Raw genomic sequence first — 17,586 nt, forward strand, 5'->3', positions numbered from 1 at the left:
CGACTCATCGACTACGGAAGTACTAGGCCACTACGCCGTAGTCCCCAGACGACACAGGGGAATCCAATCCATTGGACCTGTCTGTCCTCAGTTACCATGTACCTATAGTCCCTCATCCATCTAATATCCCAGAGACCGTATATCGAGCATGGTGCTGTGAGACCCATACGGTTTCTACTCGAGTCTCGCTCTAATCGGATTCTCCCGGAGAACTCTTTCTCTCTCAACCCGAATGACCCTGGCCAGGGATTTGTCTGAGCAAGAACACATGGGATATTCCTCTCATGATACCGAGAGTGGATGATCCTCTATCGACACTCAATAGCCCTCGTAAGGTCGACTACCACTCCCAATGACCAGCTGTACTAGATCTGGGAACAGCCAAACCTATAAGTCTGGTATCAAAGAGTGGAGCACTCATACAGGACATCCTTGGTGTCTCAAGTCTAAGAACCAGATACACCACTAGGACTACGGAATCGTTGTCTGACAATAAGGCATCATCAACCATCTAGCATTCCGTAAGCGGATCAATCAGTGAACTCATTCTCCAATGAGCACTTGTATTGTATCCCTAGTGTCCCTACACGAGCAGCTATGAGACCAGCTGCATCCATCATATGGACGGGTATACAGCACACCAGTCTATCCGGTTATCACGATGTCCCTCTCGAGTAACCTATGACCGGGATTATTTAGGATATGTGTTTAAAGGTGAATCGATCTCATTATCGTGATCTCATCACGATCCGATTCCCATTGCACAAATCCAAGGACATCACAATATATATGCATTTATGCAATAGTTATAAAGTGATATACGCCAAAATATAATAAGCAAAAAGATTCTGTATCAAGTCACACGTGCCATCACTCACGTGATTGGCTTGCTGGGCACTTATGACTAGCAGGGAGCCTCATCGAAGAGGGGCCTCGCAAGTGGATGTAGGTCACTTGACCGAACCACTTTAAAAACGGCGTAATCTCTGGTTTGCATTTCATTACTGCTATTTACATTACTGCAAACCCTCTTACTTGCTTTATTTCCTCATTACATTTACTACACAACTTTGCAAATACGCTTTCAAGTTAAGCACTTCCAATTCTGATTTTTATCGTACGAAAGATTTGTCGAAACCAACATTTTAAGCCGCTGCACTAATTCACCCCCCCCCCCCCCTCTTAGTGCCGCTCCGATCCTAACAAGGATTTCTCAGGTGATTGCAATAGTGTTTCTTCACTTTTTTACTCTTTGTGCTTGTGTATGTTAACCAGGGATGAGAGGGGTATTTATAGGTTTCAAGTTGATTCAAACTTGGAGCCTAAAAACATCTCATCCTGAGTTTCCTAGGTCTGGGCGGTACCACCGCCAGTATTAGTCTGACACTGACACTACACTAAGTGGTACCACTGCTTGACACTGGGTGGTACCACCACCCAGACTGGTGGTACCACCGCCTGCAGCCTCTCGGAGGCTGTGTATGGGCGGTACCACGGCTTGACATAGTCTCGGAGACTATGCCACGATGGTGCCACCTTATGGGTCATTGTTTGGGCCTTTTATTGGGCCCAACACAGTCCTTACATGGGCATAACTGGCCCCTAATTGGATTGACCCAAATCCAATCCCAATTACATGCTAACTACGAATTCTAAGACATTTCCTAAGCTAAACAAGTCAGTAAGTCTAGTTACTTGCTAATGACTTGGTCAAAGATTTGCATTCAAAAGCAAGAGGGACAAAAATATGTTTTAAAGCTGATTTACGGAAAGCCTTTGATTTAGTCAATAGAAAATTTATCTATAAGATGCTCCTCGATATGAACTTCCCACAGCAATGGGTTAATTGGATTCAATCTTGCTTGGAAACTCCAAAGTTTTCGATACTCTTTAATGGCTCACCTATTGGTTTTTTTGGGAGCACGAATGGCATCCGACAAGGTGATCCACTCTCTCCGTATCTCTTTACTATTGCGATGGAAGGACTTAGCTGTATGTTGGAACATGCAGTCTTAAATGGCAGCATTAAGGTACCCAATGCTAGCTCTATTCATATATCACATATAACATTTGCAGATGATTTACTTATCTTTCTCCAAAATGATCCAACTTCAGTAAAGAACCTGGCTACTATTATGAATGACTTTGGTATGGTTTCTGGACTTTAGTTAAATCATGCTAAAAGTAAAGTATATATGAGCCCTTACGTTGAGGATAAGGTCTTTATTGCACAATCTTTGGGGGTTAGTGAGGGAAGCCTGCTAGTTCCTTATTTGGGTCTCCCGCTCATATCCACGAGCATTCACAAAACCCACTGTCAGCCTATCCTGCAAAAAATAAAGAATAGAATTTCTTCTTTGAAGAATAAGCTTCTATCAAAAGCAGGATGACTCGAACTCATCCGTTCTGTATTGCACTCCTACTCTATATATTGGTGTAATGCATTTCTTCTGCCTGCTTGACTTCTCCAAGATATTTAACGATTATTAATGAACTTCTTTTGGAATGGTACAAATGACAAGGCAATGCATATGGTAAATTGGGATAACATTTGCAAACCAAAAGATAAAGGGGGGCTAAACTTGAGAAATACTAGAGATTGGAATCAAGCATGCCCGGTACAACAACTGTGGGATCTTTTGCAAAACAAATGTTCCTTATGGTCACAATGGGTTTCTGCTAGGTATCTTTCAAAGGAATCAATCTGGGAAATTTTTTTTTGGTAAGTAAAAGTAAATTGATTATGTGTAAAGTTTCTACAAATAGCTTTATCTATACAAGTCATAGACAAAGCCAAGTAAGTAACTCATAGTTATGACTACACATGCTGTAGACTATTACTCCTAATTACAATCATCAAAGAAAATGTTTATCCAGATATATCAAAACTACCTATGGGTACATAATTTGGCATCATTCCCAAGATCTTTAGCTAATAGCAAAATTGAATTTGATAAAAATATCTTTTTCTCTTTGGGTAAAGTGCACCGTTTTGAGATCTTGCTCCATACAGGATCTTGAGTCTCTAATAATCTCTTTCAATAGCTGAGCATTATTTGTTTGTTGGCATTCAAATATTCTGTTACATCTCTCCTTCCACATCCACCAAATAGCGCATCTGAAAGTAACCTTTGCCAGTTGTGTGAGAGGCCCCTTTATTGAGAAACATTGCATGAGGTCGCATAGTTCTTGGTGCAAGTTTGGTTGCGGTAGTCTATTGAGTTCAAATCGCTGGAGAATCTCCTTCCATATCCATTTTGTATAATCACAAGCAAAATAGAGGTGGTCAACAGTTTCTTCTTGTTGCATACAAAGGGAGCATCGGTTAACATGATAGATACCTCTTCTTTTCATATTGTTTATTGTAGGTAATTTATTGAGAAGGGCCTGCCATGTACATAAGGAATGTCTTTGTGATCCCGGTCGATCCCATGTCCAACTGCTTGGGACCCACTTGTTATTTCTTTGCCTAATTTGATTCCATGTGGATGTGGCACTAAATTTGCCATTGTCATGAGGCCAAATAAGTATATCTGAAGAGTTGTTCCTGATTGGAATAGCTATAATAGTCGGCCAAAGTGATAACATTTCGGGAGAAATGGGATTAGGGAGACACTAGGTTCCGTTAGCAATGAACTCAGAAACCTTCCAATCTTTGGGAGCCCCAAGATCTTTTCGTATTCTGTCACCATATAATTGAAATATACTCGTCCCATTCACCCAAGGATCGTACCACATATTAGTACTAGTTCCAGAAGAGATTGCATAGGAAATGTGTTTGATTAGCCAATTCCTTGCCTTTAAAATTCCTTTCCAAGCTGCAGAGTGGTATGTTCTTGTTGAAATTTCCCATATTGATTCCTTTGAAAGATACCTAGCAGAAACCCAATGTGACTATAAGGAACATTTGTTTTGCAAAAGATCCCACAATTGTTGTACCCAGACATGCTTGATTCCAATCTCTAGTATTTCTCAAGTTCAGCCCCCCTTCATCTTTCGGTTTGCAAATGCTATCCCAATTTACCATATGCATTGCCTTATCATTTGTGACATTCCAGAAGAAGTTCATTAATAACCGTTCAATATCTTGGAGAAGTCCAACAGGCAGAAAAAATGCATTACACCAATATATAGAGTAGGAGTGCAATACCGAACGGATGAGTTCGAGTCGTCCTGCTTTTGATAGAAACCAATTTTTCCAAGAAGAAATTCTATTCTTTATTTTTTGCAAGATAGGCTGACAGTGAGTTTTGTGAATGCCTGTGGATATGAGCGGGAGACCCAAATAAGGAACTGGCAAGCTTCCCTCACTAACCCCCAAAGTTTGTGCAATAAAGACCTTATCCTCAATGTAAGGGCTCATATATACTTTACTTTTCGCATGATTTAACTGAAGTCCAGAAACCATACCAAAGTCATTCATAATAGTAGCCAGGTTCTTTACTGAAGTTGGTTCATTTTGGAGAAAGATAAGTAAGTCATCTGCAAATGTTATATGTGATATATGAACAGAGCCAGCAATGGGTACCTTAATGCTGCCATTTAAGACTGCGTCTTCCAACATACAACTAAGTCCTTCCATCGTAATAGTAAAAAGATACGGAGAGAGTGGATCACCTTGTCGGATGCCATTCGTGCTCCCAAAAAAACCAATAGGTGAGCCATTAAAAAGTATCGAAAACTTTAGAGTTTCCAGGCAAGATTGAATCCAATTAACCCATTGCTGTGGGAAGGTCATATCGAAGAGCATCTTATAGATAAACTTCCTATTAACTGAATCAAAGGCTTTCCGTAAATCAGCTTTAAAACAGATTTTTGTTCCTCTTGCTTTTGAATGCAAATCTTTGACCAAGTCATTTGCAAGCAAAATGTTATGATGTATACTTCTCCCTTTGATGAAAGCAGCTTGATTTGGGCTAATGATCTTGTGTATTACCTTTTGCATTCTATTTGCCAATACTTTGGAGATGATCTTGTAATTGAAGTTGCATAATGATATGGGTCGATAGTTCTCTAGTGAATCTGCCCCTGCATTCTTCGGAATTAAAGAAATAAATGTGCAATTCATCTCTCTAAGAATATGACCTGAAAAGAAAAAATGTTGGCAAGCCCTGATCATATCATTTCCAATAATAGACCAAGCAGTTTGGTAAAATTCAGCTGGAAATCCATCTGGACTTGGGCTTTTGTGCTTTGGTGACTTAAAGACAACACATACAATTTCGTAATCTATAATTGGGGCATTGAGGATTGAAATAGCTTCTGAATCAAGTTTTCTAGTCGGCTCCACATGAATGTTATTAGGTTTCCCAGCTTGATTGAGTAAGTAATAAAAAAATTGCTCTGTGTGTGCTTTAACCTCATCTAAATTCTCAATAAGATTGTCATCTTTGTCTCTGCATTTGCTGATACGGTTAATCGCCCTTCGAGTAGCAATTGAAGCATAGAAAAATTTAGTATTGGAATCCCCTAGTGTAAGCCAATGCTATCGAGACTTCTGCTTTGCAAAACTTTCCTCCTGTTTTAAGGCATGCATGAAGTTATTTCTAGCTTCTGTCTCTTTGTAGATAATATTTTCATCATTTGGCTGAAGTTGCAGCTCATGTTACAATGACATTAGTTCCTTTCTGCACAATTGAACTCTGGTGTTAATATTGCCAAAGGTATTTGTATTCCACTCCTTTAGTGCTGCTTTGCAGGCTTTGAGCTTTTGACATAAGATGTAAGGGGGGGATCCATGCGCATTAAAATTCCAAGCAGATCTGATAACATCAAGAAATTGAGGATGAGTACTCCACATGTTAAAGAATCTAATCGGTTTCTTGCCTCTTGGTGTCGTTTTTTCTGCATGTATATACATTAAAGAATGGTCAGAAAACAAAGGAGCACCATACTCAAGAAGTGAATCTGGGTAAACTGTTAACCATTCATGATTAATCAAACACCTATCAAGTCGAGCCATTATTTTTCTGTTAGCAGCACCTTGATTACTCCAGGAGAGCCAATTATCCACAGATTTCATATCAAACAATGCTGTAGTGTCAATGTAATCATTAAAACTTTGAAGCTGGCTTTCTGAAAGTTGCCTACCCCCCTCTTTTTCATTTGTGTACCGAACAGTATTAAAGTCTCCAAGAACAATCCAAGGTACATTGAGACAGCCATTTACAATATTAGTCAGGTCAGACCAAAGAGTATTTCTTTCTTGCATACTGTTCGAAGCATATATGCCAGTGAAATTGAATTGACAGTCATTCTTTTTATCCTCTACCTTAAGATGAATGAATTGATCAGTAGCATAAATAAACCAAGCATTAATAGAGTTAGGATGTCATATTACCCATATTCGACCAAAAGTTTCATTTGAGTCATTGGTAAATAGTTCTGCGTCCGGCCATATTAAATTCTTTTGAGCTTGAACGCGCGATTGTTTAATTTTCGTTTCCACTAGAATAACAATATCACATGCGGTAGACTTGATTATTCTGTTGAGCTCCCGACATTTCTCCGGCTTATTAAGTCCGCGAACATTGCAGCATGTTATCTTCATTAGTAATAAACAAATGAAAAGGTAGTAAGGTATTCATCCTACGACTTTGGATGGATTGTACCATCCTTTTTCTTATCCTTCGATTTTGCATTTTCCTCCCTCACAATATCCTTACCTTTTATGGCTTTATTCCTATATTTATCCACTTCATCTACGACTTGCAGATTTTTAAACTTTAAAGTACCTTGAATCATGTGATCTTGATTGGCAGGGTTTGTTGAAGCTCGATAAGATTGTTGTAGCACAATATCTTGGATAGTACTTGTTGGAGCAACCTGGCTAGAGAGGTTTGTTGGGGCATGAGTTTGTTGAGACAGAATATCCTTGTTGTCGATGTTTGTTGTGGCCTGAGTTTGTTGAGGAAGAATATCCTTGCTGGCGATATTTGCTTGGACTTGAGTTCGTTGAGCTATTGTGGATGGATCCGATGATATTGGAAGAGATGAAGTTCCTGACTTATGTTTCTCCTGTCCACTAGTACCATGGGAAACCTCTGTTGTGGAAGACTCTGACATTATAGGAAGAGATAATGTTTTGGAATTGTCCTTCTGTCCGCAGTGCTTTCCTTGCGAGTCGGAATGCTCAATAGTTTTCGCCACCATCGGTGCTACTGCCATTAGAGAAGAATCACTTTGTTGCTGATGCGCTTGACGTGGTTGATAGACCTTTGTGGTTGGTTTTGGGGTTTGCTGACAAGCTCCATTTGCATGACCAAAAGATAAGCAATGCTGACATCGTTGTGGCTTCCAGGAATATGAGACATGTACCTTCCGAGTGTTCCCGTCATGATCACGATAGAAAACCTCATTAGGAAGATCTTCATCGGAAGAAACCAGCACACATGCTCGTGCAAATGCTAATCTCGTCTGAGCTGCTATTGCTTTGTCGATGTAGAGTGGCTGTCCCAGAGTGCTGCATAACTTTGCAATAAAACGTCGACTCTAAAGATGTAGAGGCAGTCCTTGAAAGGATACCCATAATGGAATAGACTGTAGGCTATCTAACTCCAAACGGACATCAGGAGACCAACGTCGTAGAATCATTGGATGACCGCGGATAGTCCAGAATCCTTCGAGGATTCGTTGCAAATCTTCTTCAAAGTATAGCTTGCAAACAAAGAATCCGTTCTCCAGCATATGTAGATCAAATGACGATATTCCCCATCGAGTTTTGATAAATGAGGATAGTGGGAAATAAGATGTTTTTAGACCTACCACATAGCCAACAATCGCCATAGACCATGTCTCAATAAGCTCTGCTGAATCAGCAGTCTCGTATACAGCAATCTTCTTATCAGCCTGAACTTCTGGAGTAAAGAATTCCAAGCTTAGATCTGGACTTCCAACCGGAGCCTTGAAGAGGCTAGTCCAAGGCCGAGGATCGTTGGAAATGAGAGCATGCTGCCGTGATCTAGAGCGCGACCTGCTTCGATGTTGCTTCGTCGAAGGAGTTTCTCTTTGGAAAGGTTGGGGGGTAGCGGTAGGGAGCCTTGCAACCCTCTTGCCACCATCGCCAGCCCTAGGGGCCGTCGCTGCCATGTTTGATCTCTCTTTTGGTCGCCGCTACAGAAACACCGTCATTGGGAAAAGCCACCGCTGCAGTATATTAGATCGCTGCTACAGTACCGTCGCCCTAGGGAGATCTGGTTTACAGAATCGTTGCCCTTGGGGAGAAGCCGACGCTACGGAGATCTGGTCGCCGCTACAGTGTCGTCGCCCTAGATCTGGTCGCTGCTACAGTGTCGTCGCAGCCGCTACAGTACCGTCGTCCTTGGGAGATCTGATCGCCTCTACAGTGTCGTCGCCCTTCGCCCGTAGGAGAAAGCCGACGCTGTAGGAGTTAGATCGCCTTAGGGAGATATGGTCATTGCTACAGTACCGTCGCCCTAGATCTGGTCCGCCGCCGCTACAGTACCGTCGCCCTTCGCCCGTGGGAGAAAGCCGATGCTGCAGGAGTCGGATCGTCCTAGGGAGATCTGGTCGCCGCTACAGTATCGCCGCCGCCGCTACAGTATCACCGCGCCGCTACAGTACCGTCGTCCAAGATCTGGTCGCCGCTACAGTGTCGCCGCTTGGTTTCTGGACTTCTCCTAATAGTGGATTTCCTTCTCCTAATAGTGAATTTCCTTCAAAATTACTAGCATGATAAGCATGATTCCTAATTTTTTATATTTTCATTACATTATTAAACATGTAATTTTTAAGAAAAATAATTATTCTAAACTAAATTAAAAATAACTCATGAAAGCCATTATGTAATTTCAAAGTAAACTAAGGGCATTTTGATTACCTTATCGTCGAAAGCCGTTAAGGCGTAGTTTGCCACCTCACCTTTGTTGATTTTCTTCTCGTCTTTAGATGAGCTTGTTTCATCCCAAAGTGCTTTCTTCTTCTTCAATTTATTTTTATTTTTTATTCTTGCTTTAAGTACTTTTTAAGTTTTATTATGAGAAGTTCAAGTTCATCATCACTTGAGCTTTCGCTCGAGTGCTCTTCTTTTGTTCGATGCGCCAAATCCTTCCTATTCTTTGGAAGGTAGTTCTCAAGTTCATCATGTTCAACATATGTTATAAAACTCATTTTATGTCTTTAAAGACCCTATTAGTTCTTCAAGTGGAAAATGGTTCAAATCCTTGGCCTCTTGTATGATCATTACTTTAGAGTCTCAAGTTTTGGAAAGTGAGCGTAAAACTTTGTTGACAAGTTCAAAATTTGAAAAATATTTGCCAGGAGCTTTTAAACCATTAATGACATCCGTAAAACGGGTATACATGTCAACAATGGTTTCACTCGGCTTCATTTGAAAACGTTCAAAATCATGCATTAAAAAGTTGATTTTTTAATCTTTAACTTTGCTAGTGCCTTCATGTGTGATTTCAAGAGTGCACCATATATCAAAAGTCATTTCGCACATAGAAATTCGATTAAACTCAATTTTATCCAAAGCGCAAAATAGAGCATTCATAGCTCTAGCATTTAAGGAAAAAGTCTTCTTCTTCAAATCATTCCAATGGTTCATTGGAAGAGAAGACCTTCTAAAACTGAATTTGACTATGTGCCATAAATCAAGATTCAATTAAAGTAAGAAAACTCTCATTCAAGTTTTCCAATAAGTATAGTCCGTCCCATTGAAAAAGAGAGGATGAATGAGAGAGTGACCCTCTTAAAAGCCGAAAAGAGTCATTTCTCTTTAGGTGTTAAACCAAATGAGAAAAACGAGGTTCTGATACCAATTGTTAGGAAAGGGGTCGGCACTAAAAGGGGGTGGGTGAATTAGTGCAGCGGTAAAATACGTCTTCAAAAACGTTTTGTTTCAACAAAACCGGTTTTGTAAATATGTTAACTTGAAATTGTATGGAAACATAGTGAAGGAGGAATTCAGTTTGCAATAAGGTAAATAGCAAGAAGTAAATGCAAACTAGATTTTAGAGTGGTTCGGTCGTCGTGACCTACATCCACTTCGCGATTCCTCTTCTGTTGAGGCCACCGACATCTACTATCAATCTTCCTTTAATAGGCGAAGATCAACCTCCTTCTTACACCCCTCTTCTCCTTTTACCGAGTTTAGGAGACAACCCTTATAAGCACTCACTCCTCCTAAATCGAATTCCAAACTTAGACTTAGAGGGGATTTCTCAAGTGATTGCAATAGCATTTCTTCAGTTTTAAACTCTCTGTGCTTGTGTATGTTAACCAGGGATGAGAAGGGTATTTATAGGCTTCAAGTTGATTCAAACTTGGAACCTAAAAACATCTCATCCTAGGTTTCCTGGGTCCGGGCGGTACCACCGCCCAATCTGGCGGTACCACTGCTTGACATTGGGTGGTACCACCGCTTGTAGCCTCTCGGAGGCTATGTTTGGGTGGTACCACCGCCTGACACAGTCTCGGAGACTGTGCCATGACGGTGCCACCTCATGGGTCATTGTTTGGGTCTTTCATTGGGCCCAACACAGTCCTTACATGGGCCTAACTGGCCCCTAATTAGGTTGGCCCAAATCCAATTCCAATTACGTGCTAACTACGAATTCTAAGACATTTCCTAAGCTAAACAAGTTCGTAAGTCTAGTTTCTTCTAGCGAGCTTCTAGCGATCTTCCGGCGAACTTTCGACGATCTCTCGATAATGTTCCAACGGACTCCCGACAAGCTCCTAGACTTCACGATGATCTTCTTGGCAAGTTCCGATGAGCTTCTCTGGCAAGCTCTGAGACTTCTCGACTGGTTCTTGCAGAACTTTCGACGAACGTCCAGACTTCCGATGAACTCTCAAACTCCCAACAAAATCGCGTTATTGACTCTAGGACTTCATTTTGCTTCATTCCTTGTTATCGTAGTTAATCGTACACATGTAAAACATATTTTAATCTAGACAATTAATACTAAGCATTAATCATATTGTTCGATATGTCATTGGTCCCTCGACGCTTCGTCCGATTCTTTGGCGCATCGTTCTCTCTTGCGGCCTATTGCCCAATCGCCAGTTGACTCCGCAACTCTGATATCCTTGGTGCAATATCTGTTCTTCTTGGCCTGATGCCCAAATCCATAGCCCGAAGCCTTCTGTCGATACGTTAACCGATCCTCATGCTCGACGTCCAATCTTCTGACATGTTTTCCCCCGACACAACATGATTCTTCCTGCTTTAATTGTTTCATCCCGATCGAAGCATTCTGCATCACTTAAAACGCAGATTAAATCATACACTTATCAATTGGTTTCATCATCAAAATCCAAGATTCAACATATCGAAGTGTGTTTTTACATGTGCGGTGGTGTAAGGAGAGATTGATCTTCGCCTATTAAAGGAAGATCAATAGTGGATGCTAGTGGCCTCGACGGAAGAGGAATCGGCAAATTGGATGTGGGTCACGACGACCGAACCACTCTAAAATCTGGTTTGTATTTCTTTGAATAATTCACTTTAACTGTAAACCTCCTTACTTGCTTTTTACATCCACTACTCTCTTATGTACGCTTTCAAAAGTTATTACCTTTACGAAATGGTTTTTATCATATGAAGATTTTTTTAACCAATGTAATTGTATCGCTATACTAATTCTCCTTCCCAACACCCCCCTCTTAGTGCCGACCCCTTTCCTAACATGCATCAAATAAATATCAATTGCATAAGCTTATAAATCAATTACTCATGATTAGTTGATGCTTATAAATGAAAAAGACATGATCTTAAAATTTGTAATAGGTATATTGATGTTTATAGATTATAAAAACCTTTGGAATTACCCAAAGGTTGATCTTTTATTACGTAAATATGATAATCGATATATTCTACTAAAATTTTATATGGCTTACTTGCCATCAAAGTGGCTGAACATTAGATCAAATAAATATCAATTACATTGAAATACCATGATGATAAAATCTGTAATGGATTATAAGAATTCTTATAATGAATATAAATGTGATAGTTGATATTAACTACTTTTTTTTTTTTTAATCTAAAGAGATCAAAATATTTGGCTTGAATAATATATTCAATTGTCAAATAAGATGAGACATATAGAAGAAACATCATTATGGTTGTATATCTTAGTTTCATCCGAAGGACAACTTTGATTCTTATATATATATATATATATATATTCTTTGGATAAACAAAATAAATTTCAGCAGAATATATCAATCATCATATTTATGTTCATCATTATGGGAATGATAGATAAAGCTTTGGGCGATCCCAAAAGTTTTTATAATCTATAAGCATCAATCAATATATCCATCATAAATTTTATCCATCAACTAATTATGAGTAATTGATTTACAAGTTTATATAATTGATATTTATATAATCCTAATGTTCGACCACTTTGGTGATTTACAAGATAGATAATATAATATATAAATATAAAAAAATTACTCATGAAATATTGTATAGAATAAATTACATGAGTAAAATCAAATTGCAAAAATATCATAGTATAGCTGATGACAATAATATGATGTGATGACCTTCCATCAAATCAATAAAACATCATAGATCAGGTTCTCGATTTATAGTGATACAATATATTTTATTTGAATACTAATTCAGAATTAATATCTATCCGAAAATACATCATTCAATCAATAAAATTTCCAATCCTCATTCCAATTTAACGTTTTGTTTTAAATGTAAATAATTGTTTATAAGATGGGATTGTGAATCCTTATAAATAATAAGTGAGGCCACTCGAATCATCCCACCAAATTCAAAGCCAAATATATAGAATAAAATTGAACTGGCTACTGGAATTTCTCAACAACACAATACACCAGAACAGTACCTCCTAGGAGACAATAAACCACTCAGCTTAGCATTAGGATCTCATCAGCACACTCGAGACTGGAAATACTTTAGAGACTGTACCTCCCTCCCTTGCTAGGCTTTATCATTCGGGAGGAACGCTTGCACCACAAGTGGATCGGGTGAAGAGGGACAACACTAACAAAAGAACAAGATAAACAAACCCATCTCTGAAGTTTAACGTTCCACCATCCTTCTCTCTTTGCTCATCTCACTTGTATTCAAGGTTCATGTTGTTCTCCGGGGCCAGGCCAACACAAGCCCTGAGTATGTTCTCCAGCATGGCCCTCTGCTTGGAGAGGGCATTCACCACTGGTGTGCCTAGAGGAACCTGTTTCGACCATAAAATTGAATCAGTCAAGACAATCATATTTGATATCACCGCAGTGACACATCTTTTGAAGTCGATTAGATTATGCAAGAGTTGAAGGGAACATCGATGAAGGAGCTGAATGAATGACACATCACGCTATGCACTCTTTAAAGTATAATATAATTTGTTGGCATCTAAAAAACCATTGCTGCCTACAGTTTAATCTTGTTTTTATATAAAAACCTGCTATAAATTCTTCGGTAAAAGAATACTTTTTGCGACAAGTAAACATCACATGTTCAGGTGGTACTAACATGTTCAGGTGGTACTAACGCAGCAAAACTCGGTAGCTTCACTATATTACCATCAACAATAAACTTTATAGCTTGTGGCCACTAATATGCATATGGAATTTTTTTGTTTTTTGGTAAGTAAAAGTAAATTTATTATGTGTAAAGTTTCTACAAATAGCTTTATCTATACAAGTCATAGACAAAGCTAAGTAAGTAACTCATAGTTATGACTACACATGCTGTAGACTATAACTCCTAATTACAATCATCAAAGAAAATGTTTATCCAGATATATCAAAATTATCTGTGGGTACATAATTTGGCATCATTCCCAAGATCTTTAGCTAATAGTAAAATTGAATTTGATAAAAATATCTTTTTCTCTTTGGGTAAAGTGCACCGTTTTGAGATCTTGCTCGATACAGGATCTTGAGTCTCTAATAATCTCTTTCAATAGCTGAGCATTATTTGAGATCTTGAACTTGTTGTGTAGCTAGTTCTATTGCCAATCTACAAACTGAACATTGTTTGATGCTGTTTAAAGCCTATCAACAATTGACTTCATACAGACATCAGTACTAAACATGCACTGACCTGCCCATAATCATATTCTATTCCATTATATATTTGGCCAATCGACAGTCAGTCCTAACAAATCATCATTGTCTTAAATAAGCCTTCCTCCAGGAGCTAAAAGTTATGTTTGACTTTTTACCCGGGTTGGCCTTTAACATTAGAATTCTGTGCATGATAGTATATTCCATCCTATTATGTGATCTTTGGACAATCATGTAAAAGCACAAAGTTTCATGAATCATGTGTATTCTATAATTCTTTCTTCAGGATCTAAAGAAAATATATACTAGAACTGCAGAGTATTCACTTACAAGTGGAGCCTTGGTGAGGTAACTCAGAATTGCGGACACCGGGTGAAAAGAGTGGAATTTGTCCTACATGACCAAACCAAACATAAGCACAACGTGTTTACTACATGAATACGCAAATGGACAGGCGGTGCCTATAAGTACCTCTCCCTCAGCTTTAAGTTGGATTCTAGTGCTCAGCTCAGCCAGCAACACTAAGTCCAATATGATGGGTGCAGCCAACAAGGAGTCCTCGCAAGTGTTGTGAAGAACGATGGTACTCCTGCCGCCCAAGAATATCTCTGATGTGTATTCATCCATTGCCCTCTTGCTGTCCCCGACATATGGTACATACTACAATAAAAGCAAGTGATGAATATTGGTATATAATCTAGCATCCAACCAAAAGGATATAGGTCACAATTTCTACCAACCTTGATGACAATAACATGGTCAGGGTGCTCCCCAGTCTCATAGAGGATGCCATTACTCGAGACCATGTCATCGACAACATTGCTCTTTGAGATCTCCTTGGACCTGAAGGTTTGTGGCGCCGAGAGATTCATCCCATCATTGTTTCCCAGATGATTGTAGCTGATAATAGAGGCCGGCTGGCAGGAAGAAACAAGGACACATCACACATGTTAAATTAGCTCAAGATAAAGATTGGGCACAATTATTTTTCTTATAAATACAAGCTTTAGATGAAATTCGAGTGGATAAACATTGAGAATTAGCATGACAGTGATGTAGACATAGAGGTCCAAGATCAGATACCTTAATTCCTGCTCCCACCAGAAAATCAACCAAGACAGACTTCATCTTGGTCTGCCCACTCTTGAAGTCATCTCCTCCTATAAGACTGTTCCTTTGAATAGCCAGATCAATGAGCCCTGCACACAAGTATAAAATTGAAATGCATGAGGCATTCTCATAGCCCAGCCAACCTGCTGAATAAACAATTCAAGCATAAGGCACCATACCAGGCACGAAAGTGTTCTGTGGGCTTCCGTTGATGTAAGGCATATTTTCCAGAACACAAGCTATCCCATACAACGTTGATGGAGATATCTCGGCATCATTCTTCTCCAGGGAAGCCATGAGATTCTCCACGGTGTCATTAAGCCCCACAACTACATTGCTGTACCGCTCTGTGTTAGCAGTCCATAGCACAACCACCTTATCCACCTTTGTCTTCTCCTTGAACTCCCTATGAAACACATATCAAATAATGAACATCTACATTCTGGATTCTGACACCTTTGTTTCTAACCTTTTAACCTAAGCTAAGCAGGTGACATTAACTAATTGTTGGAAAATGAGCTTGAAATATTAAGGTCAGTGAGCACCTTATATCCTTGATAATTTGTTGGACCTGCTCCTTCTTGGTTCCTTTGATCACATTGTTGGCCCGAGCACCCTGGTTTGCGGCGACGAAGTCGGGGTCGAAGATCCCGGGCAAGGGGACCATGGACTCCATGTAGGGCCTCAGCTGCTTCTGAAGGTCTAGGTCCAGGACCTTGGCCCTGGCCATGGCATCTGCCAGGTTCATGTCGCTGATATCCCATCCCCCAAACACTATATTATCCGGATCAACCTAATAAACTCAACAAAAGAGAAAACCTTATTACATAACACTTCCAGAAAAAAAAAAGAAGGAAAGAAAAATCAAATCCACATGCATGGATCACATGACCGCATAAACTAGCGTTCGAGTAAAATAAAATGGCACAATCAACAACAAAAAAAGCTTTGTTGTATCATACAAAAAAGAGAGAAAAAAATGAAATTGTGGAACAAATAGAAAAATAAATGAAGAATCGACTTTACCATAGGAAGCAGGCTCTTGAAGGGGGCATAGATCTCCTCCCCATTGAAGGAGCCAACCCTGATGGTGGAGGCCTGGGTCAGGGATCCAAAATAGTTAGCTTGCTGCACCTTGTCCTTGGTCGCCCAAGAGATCCCCCTATTCACCATATAAAAATCTCATTTTTTTATTGGCAAATCACAAAGAAAACATCCTAAAGATCACCAAAAACCAGAAAAAAAAATAGAGAAAAAAAAAGGCAAAAGAAACACGAAGAGATGTTACTCTTTGTTGGCGATTACTCCGGCTGTGAGGGTGGATCCATTGTTCCCGCCCCATCCCACGAGCATCACACTGATCCAAGATCAAAGAAACCGATCAAATCATTGAGCCAATAAAATCGGGGGCAGATGAATGGGGTAAAAGATACCCGAGCTTGGGGACGCGGGTGTCGGTCTTGAAGTTGTATCCGACGGTCTTGGGCTTGACGACCCATTGGTAGTCCCCCTCCCGGTTCTCGTGCACCAGCTCAGTGGTCTCGTAATGGTACACCGCCTCGATCGCCTCCTCGCCATACCTCACGTTGGGGCTGTCCACCTTGAACTTCTCTATGAACATCTTCAACAAACAACGGAGACCACCCCCCTGCTTCTCCTCGCTCTCTCGCGGGCTTCTCTCCGTTAAGACCGAAGGTCACGGGGACCGTTATTTATGGAAGAACGAACCGTTGCACGGGAGCGCCTCATAGGAGGGATGCAAGATTTGCCACGTGGCTGGTGGTGATAGCGGAAGTTCCTGGAATATGACTGACGCCGTTACCAGTGCTCCGTTATGTGCCGTTGGGTCACGCGGGCGCAACATGTCACGTGCCCGGTTCCGGCGACACGTACCGAGCGAAGACCACGTGGCTTGCTGGCCACTGTCACGTGCCCAGTGTGAGGTACCAGTGCATTTCTGACGAAAAGGATTTCATATCAATTAATGTTTTAAGTATTTTGTACCCCTTTCTCCCTCATTCATCGTGTCAAATATATCTAAGTATTTTGTACAGTTTTTTTTTTTTTTGGTAAGTAAAAGTAAATTGATTATGTGTAAAGTTTCTACAAATAGCTTTATCTATATAAGTCATAGACAAAGCCAAGAAGTAACTCATAGTTATGACCACATGCTGTAGACTATAACTCCTAATTACAATCATCAAAGAAAATGTTTATCAAGATATATCAAAACTACCTGTGGGTACATAATTTGGCATCATTCCCAAGATTTTTTAGCTAATAGCAAAATTGAATTTGATAAAAATATCTTTTTCTCTTTGGGTAAAGTGCACCATTTTGAGATCTTGCTCGATACAGGATCTTGAGTCTCTAATAATCTCTTTCAATAGTTGAGCATTGTTTGTGTGTTGGCATTCAAATATTCTGTTACATCTCCCCTTCCACATCCACCAAATA

General features: G+C 39.9%; 1 protein-coding gene across 1 annotated transcript; it reads right to left on the reverse strand.

The window, feature by feature from the left end:
* Window positions 1-12,774: 12,774 nt before the first annotated feature.
* LOC103974254 (inositol-3-phosphate synthase) lies at window positions 12,775-16,815 on the reverse strand. Its single transcript, XM_009389028.3, has 10 exons — window positions 16,563-16,815; window positions 16,418-16,486; window positions 16,156-16,291; window positions 15,675-15,922; window positions 15,309-15,535; window positions 15,103-15,218; window positions 14,760-14,936; window positions 14,491-14,679; window positions 14,350-14,412; window positions 12,775-13,187 (listed from the first exon to the last, which is right to left on the reverse strand). Exons 1-10 carry the CDS (start codon window positions 16,748-16,750, stop codon window positions 13,068-13,070), a joined length of 1,533 nt encoding a protein of 510 aa, XP_009387303.2. The 5' UTR covers window positions 16,751-16,815; the 3' UTR covers window positions 12,775-13,067.
* Window positions 16,816-17,586: the final 771 nt, after the last annotated feature.

This window comes from Musa acuminata, chromosome BXJ1-5 (genome assembly GCF_036884655.1).
Source record: "Musa acuminata AAA Group cultivar baxijiao chromosome BXJ1-5, Cavendish_Baxijiao_AAA, whole genome shotgun sequence".
NCBI lineage: Eukaryota > Viridiplantae > Streptophyta > Magnoliopsida > Zingiberales > Musaceae > Musa > Musa acuminata.

Bases quoted from the DNA above. Each gene is read 5' to 3' on its own strand.
- LOC103974254 (XM_009389028.3), bottom strand. From the start codon at position 16,750: ATGTTCATAGAGAAGTTCAAGGTGGACAGCCCCAACGTGAGGTATGGC. The intron at 15,923-16,155 runs GTAAAGTCGATT...TGAGTTTATTAG, and splicing joins TCAAGAGCCTGCTTCCTATG to GTTGATCCGGATAATATAGT. The intron at 13,188-14,349 runs GTAAGTGAATAC...TGGTCGAAACAG, and splicing joins ACCTCACCAAGGCTCCACTT to GTTCCTCTAGGCACACCAGT.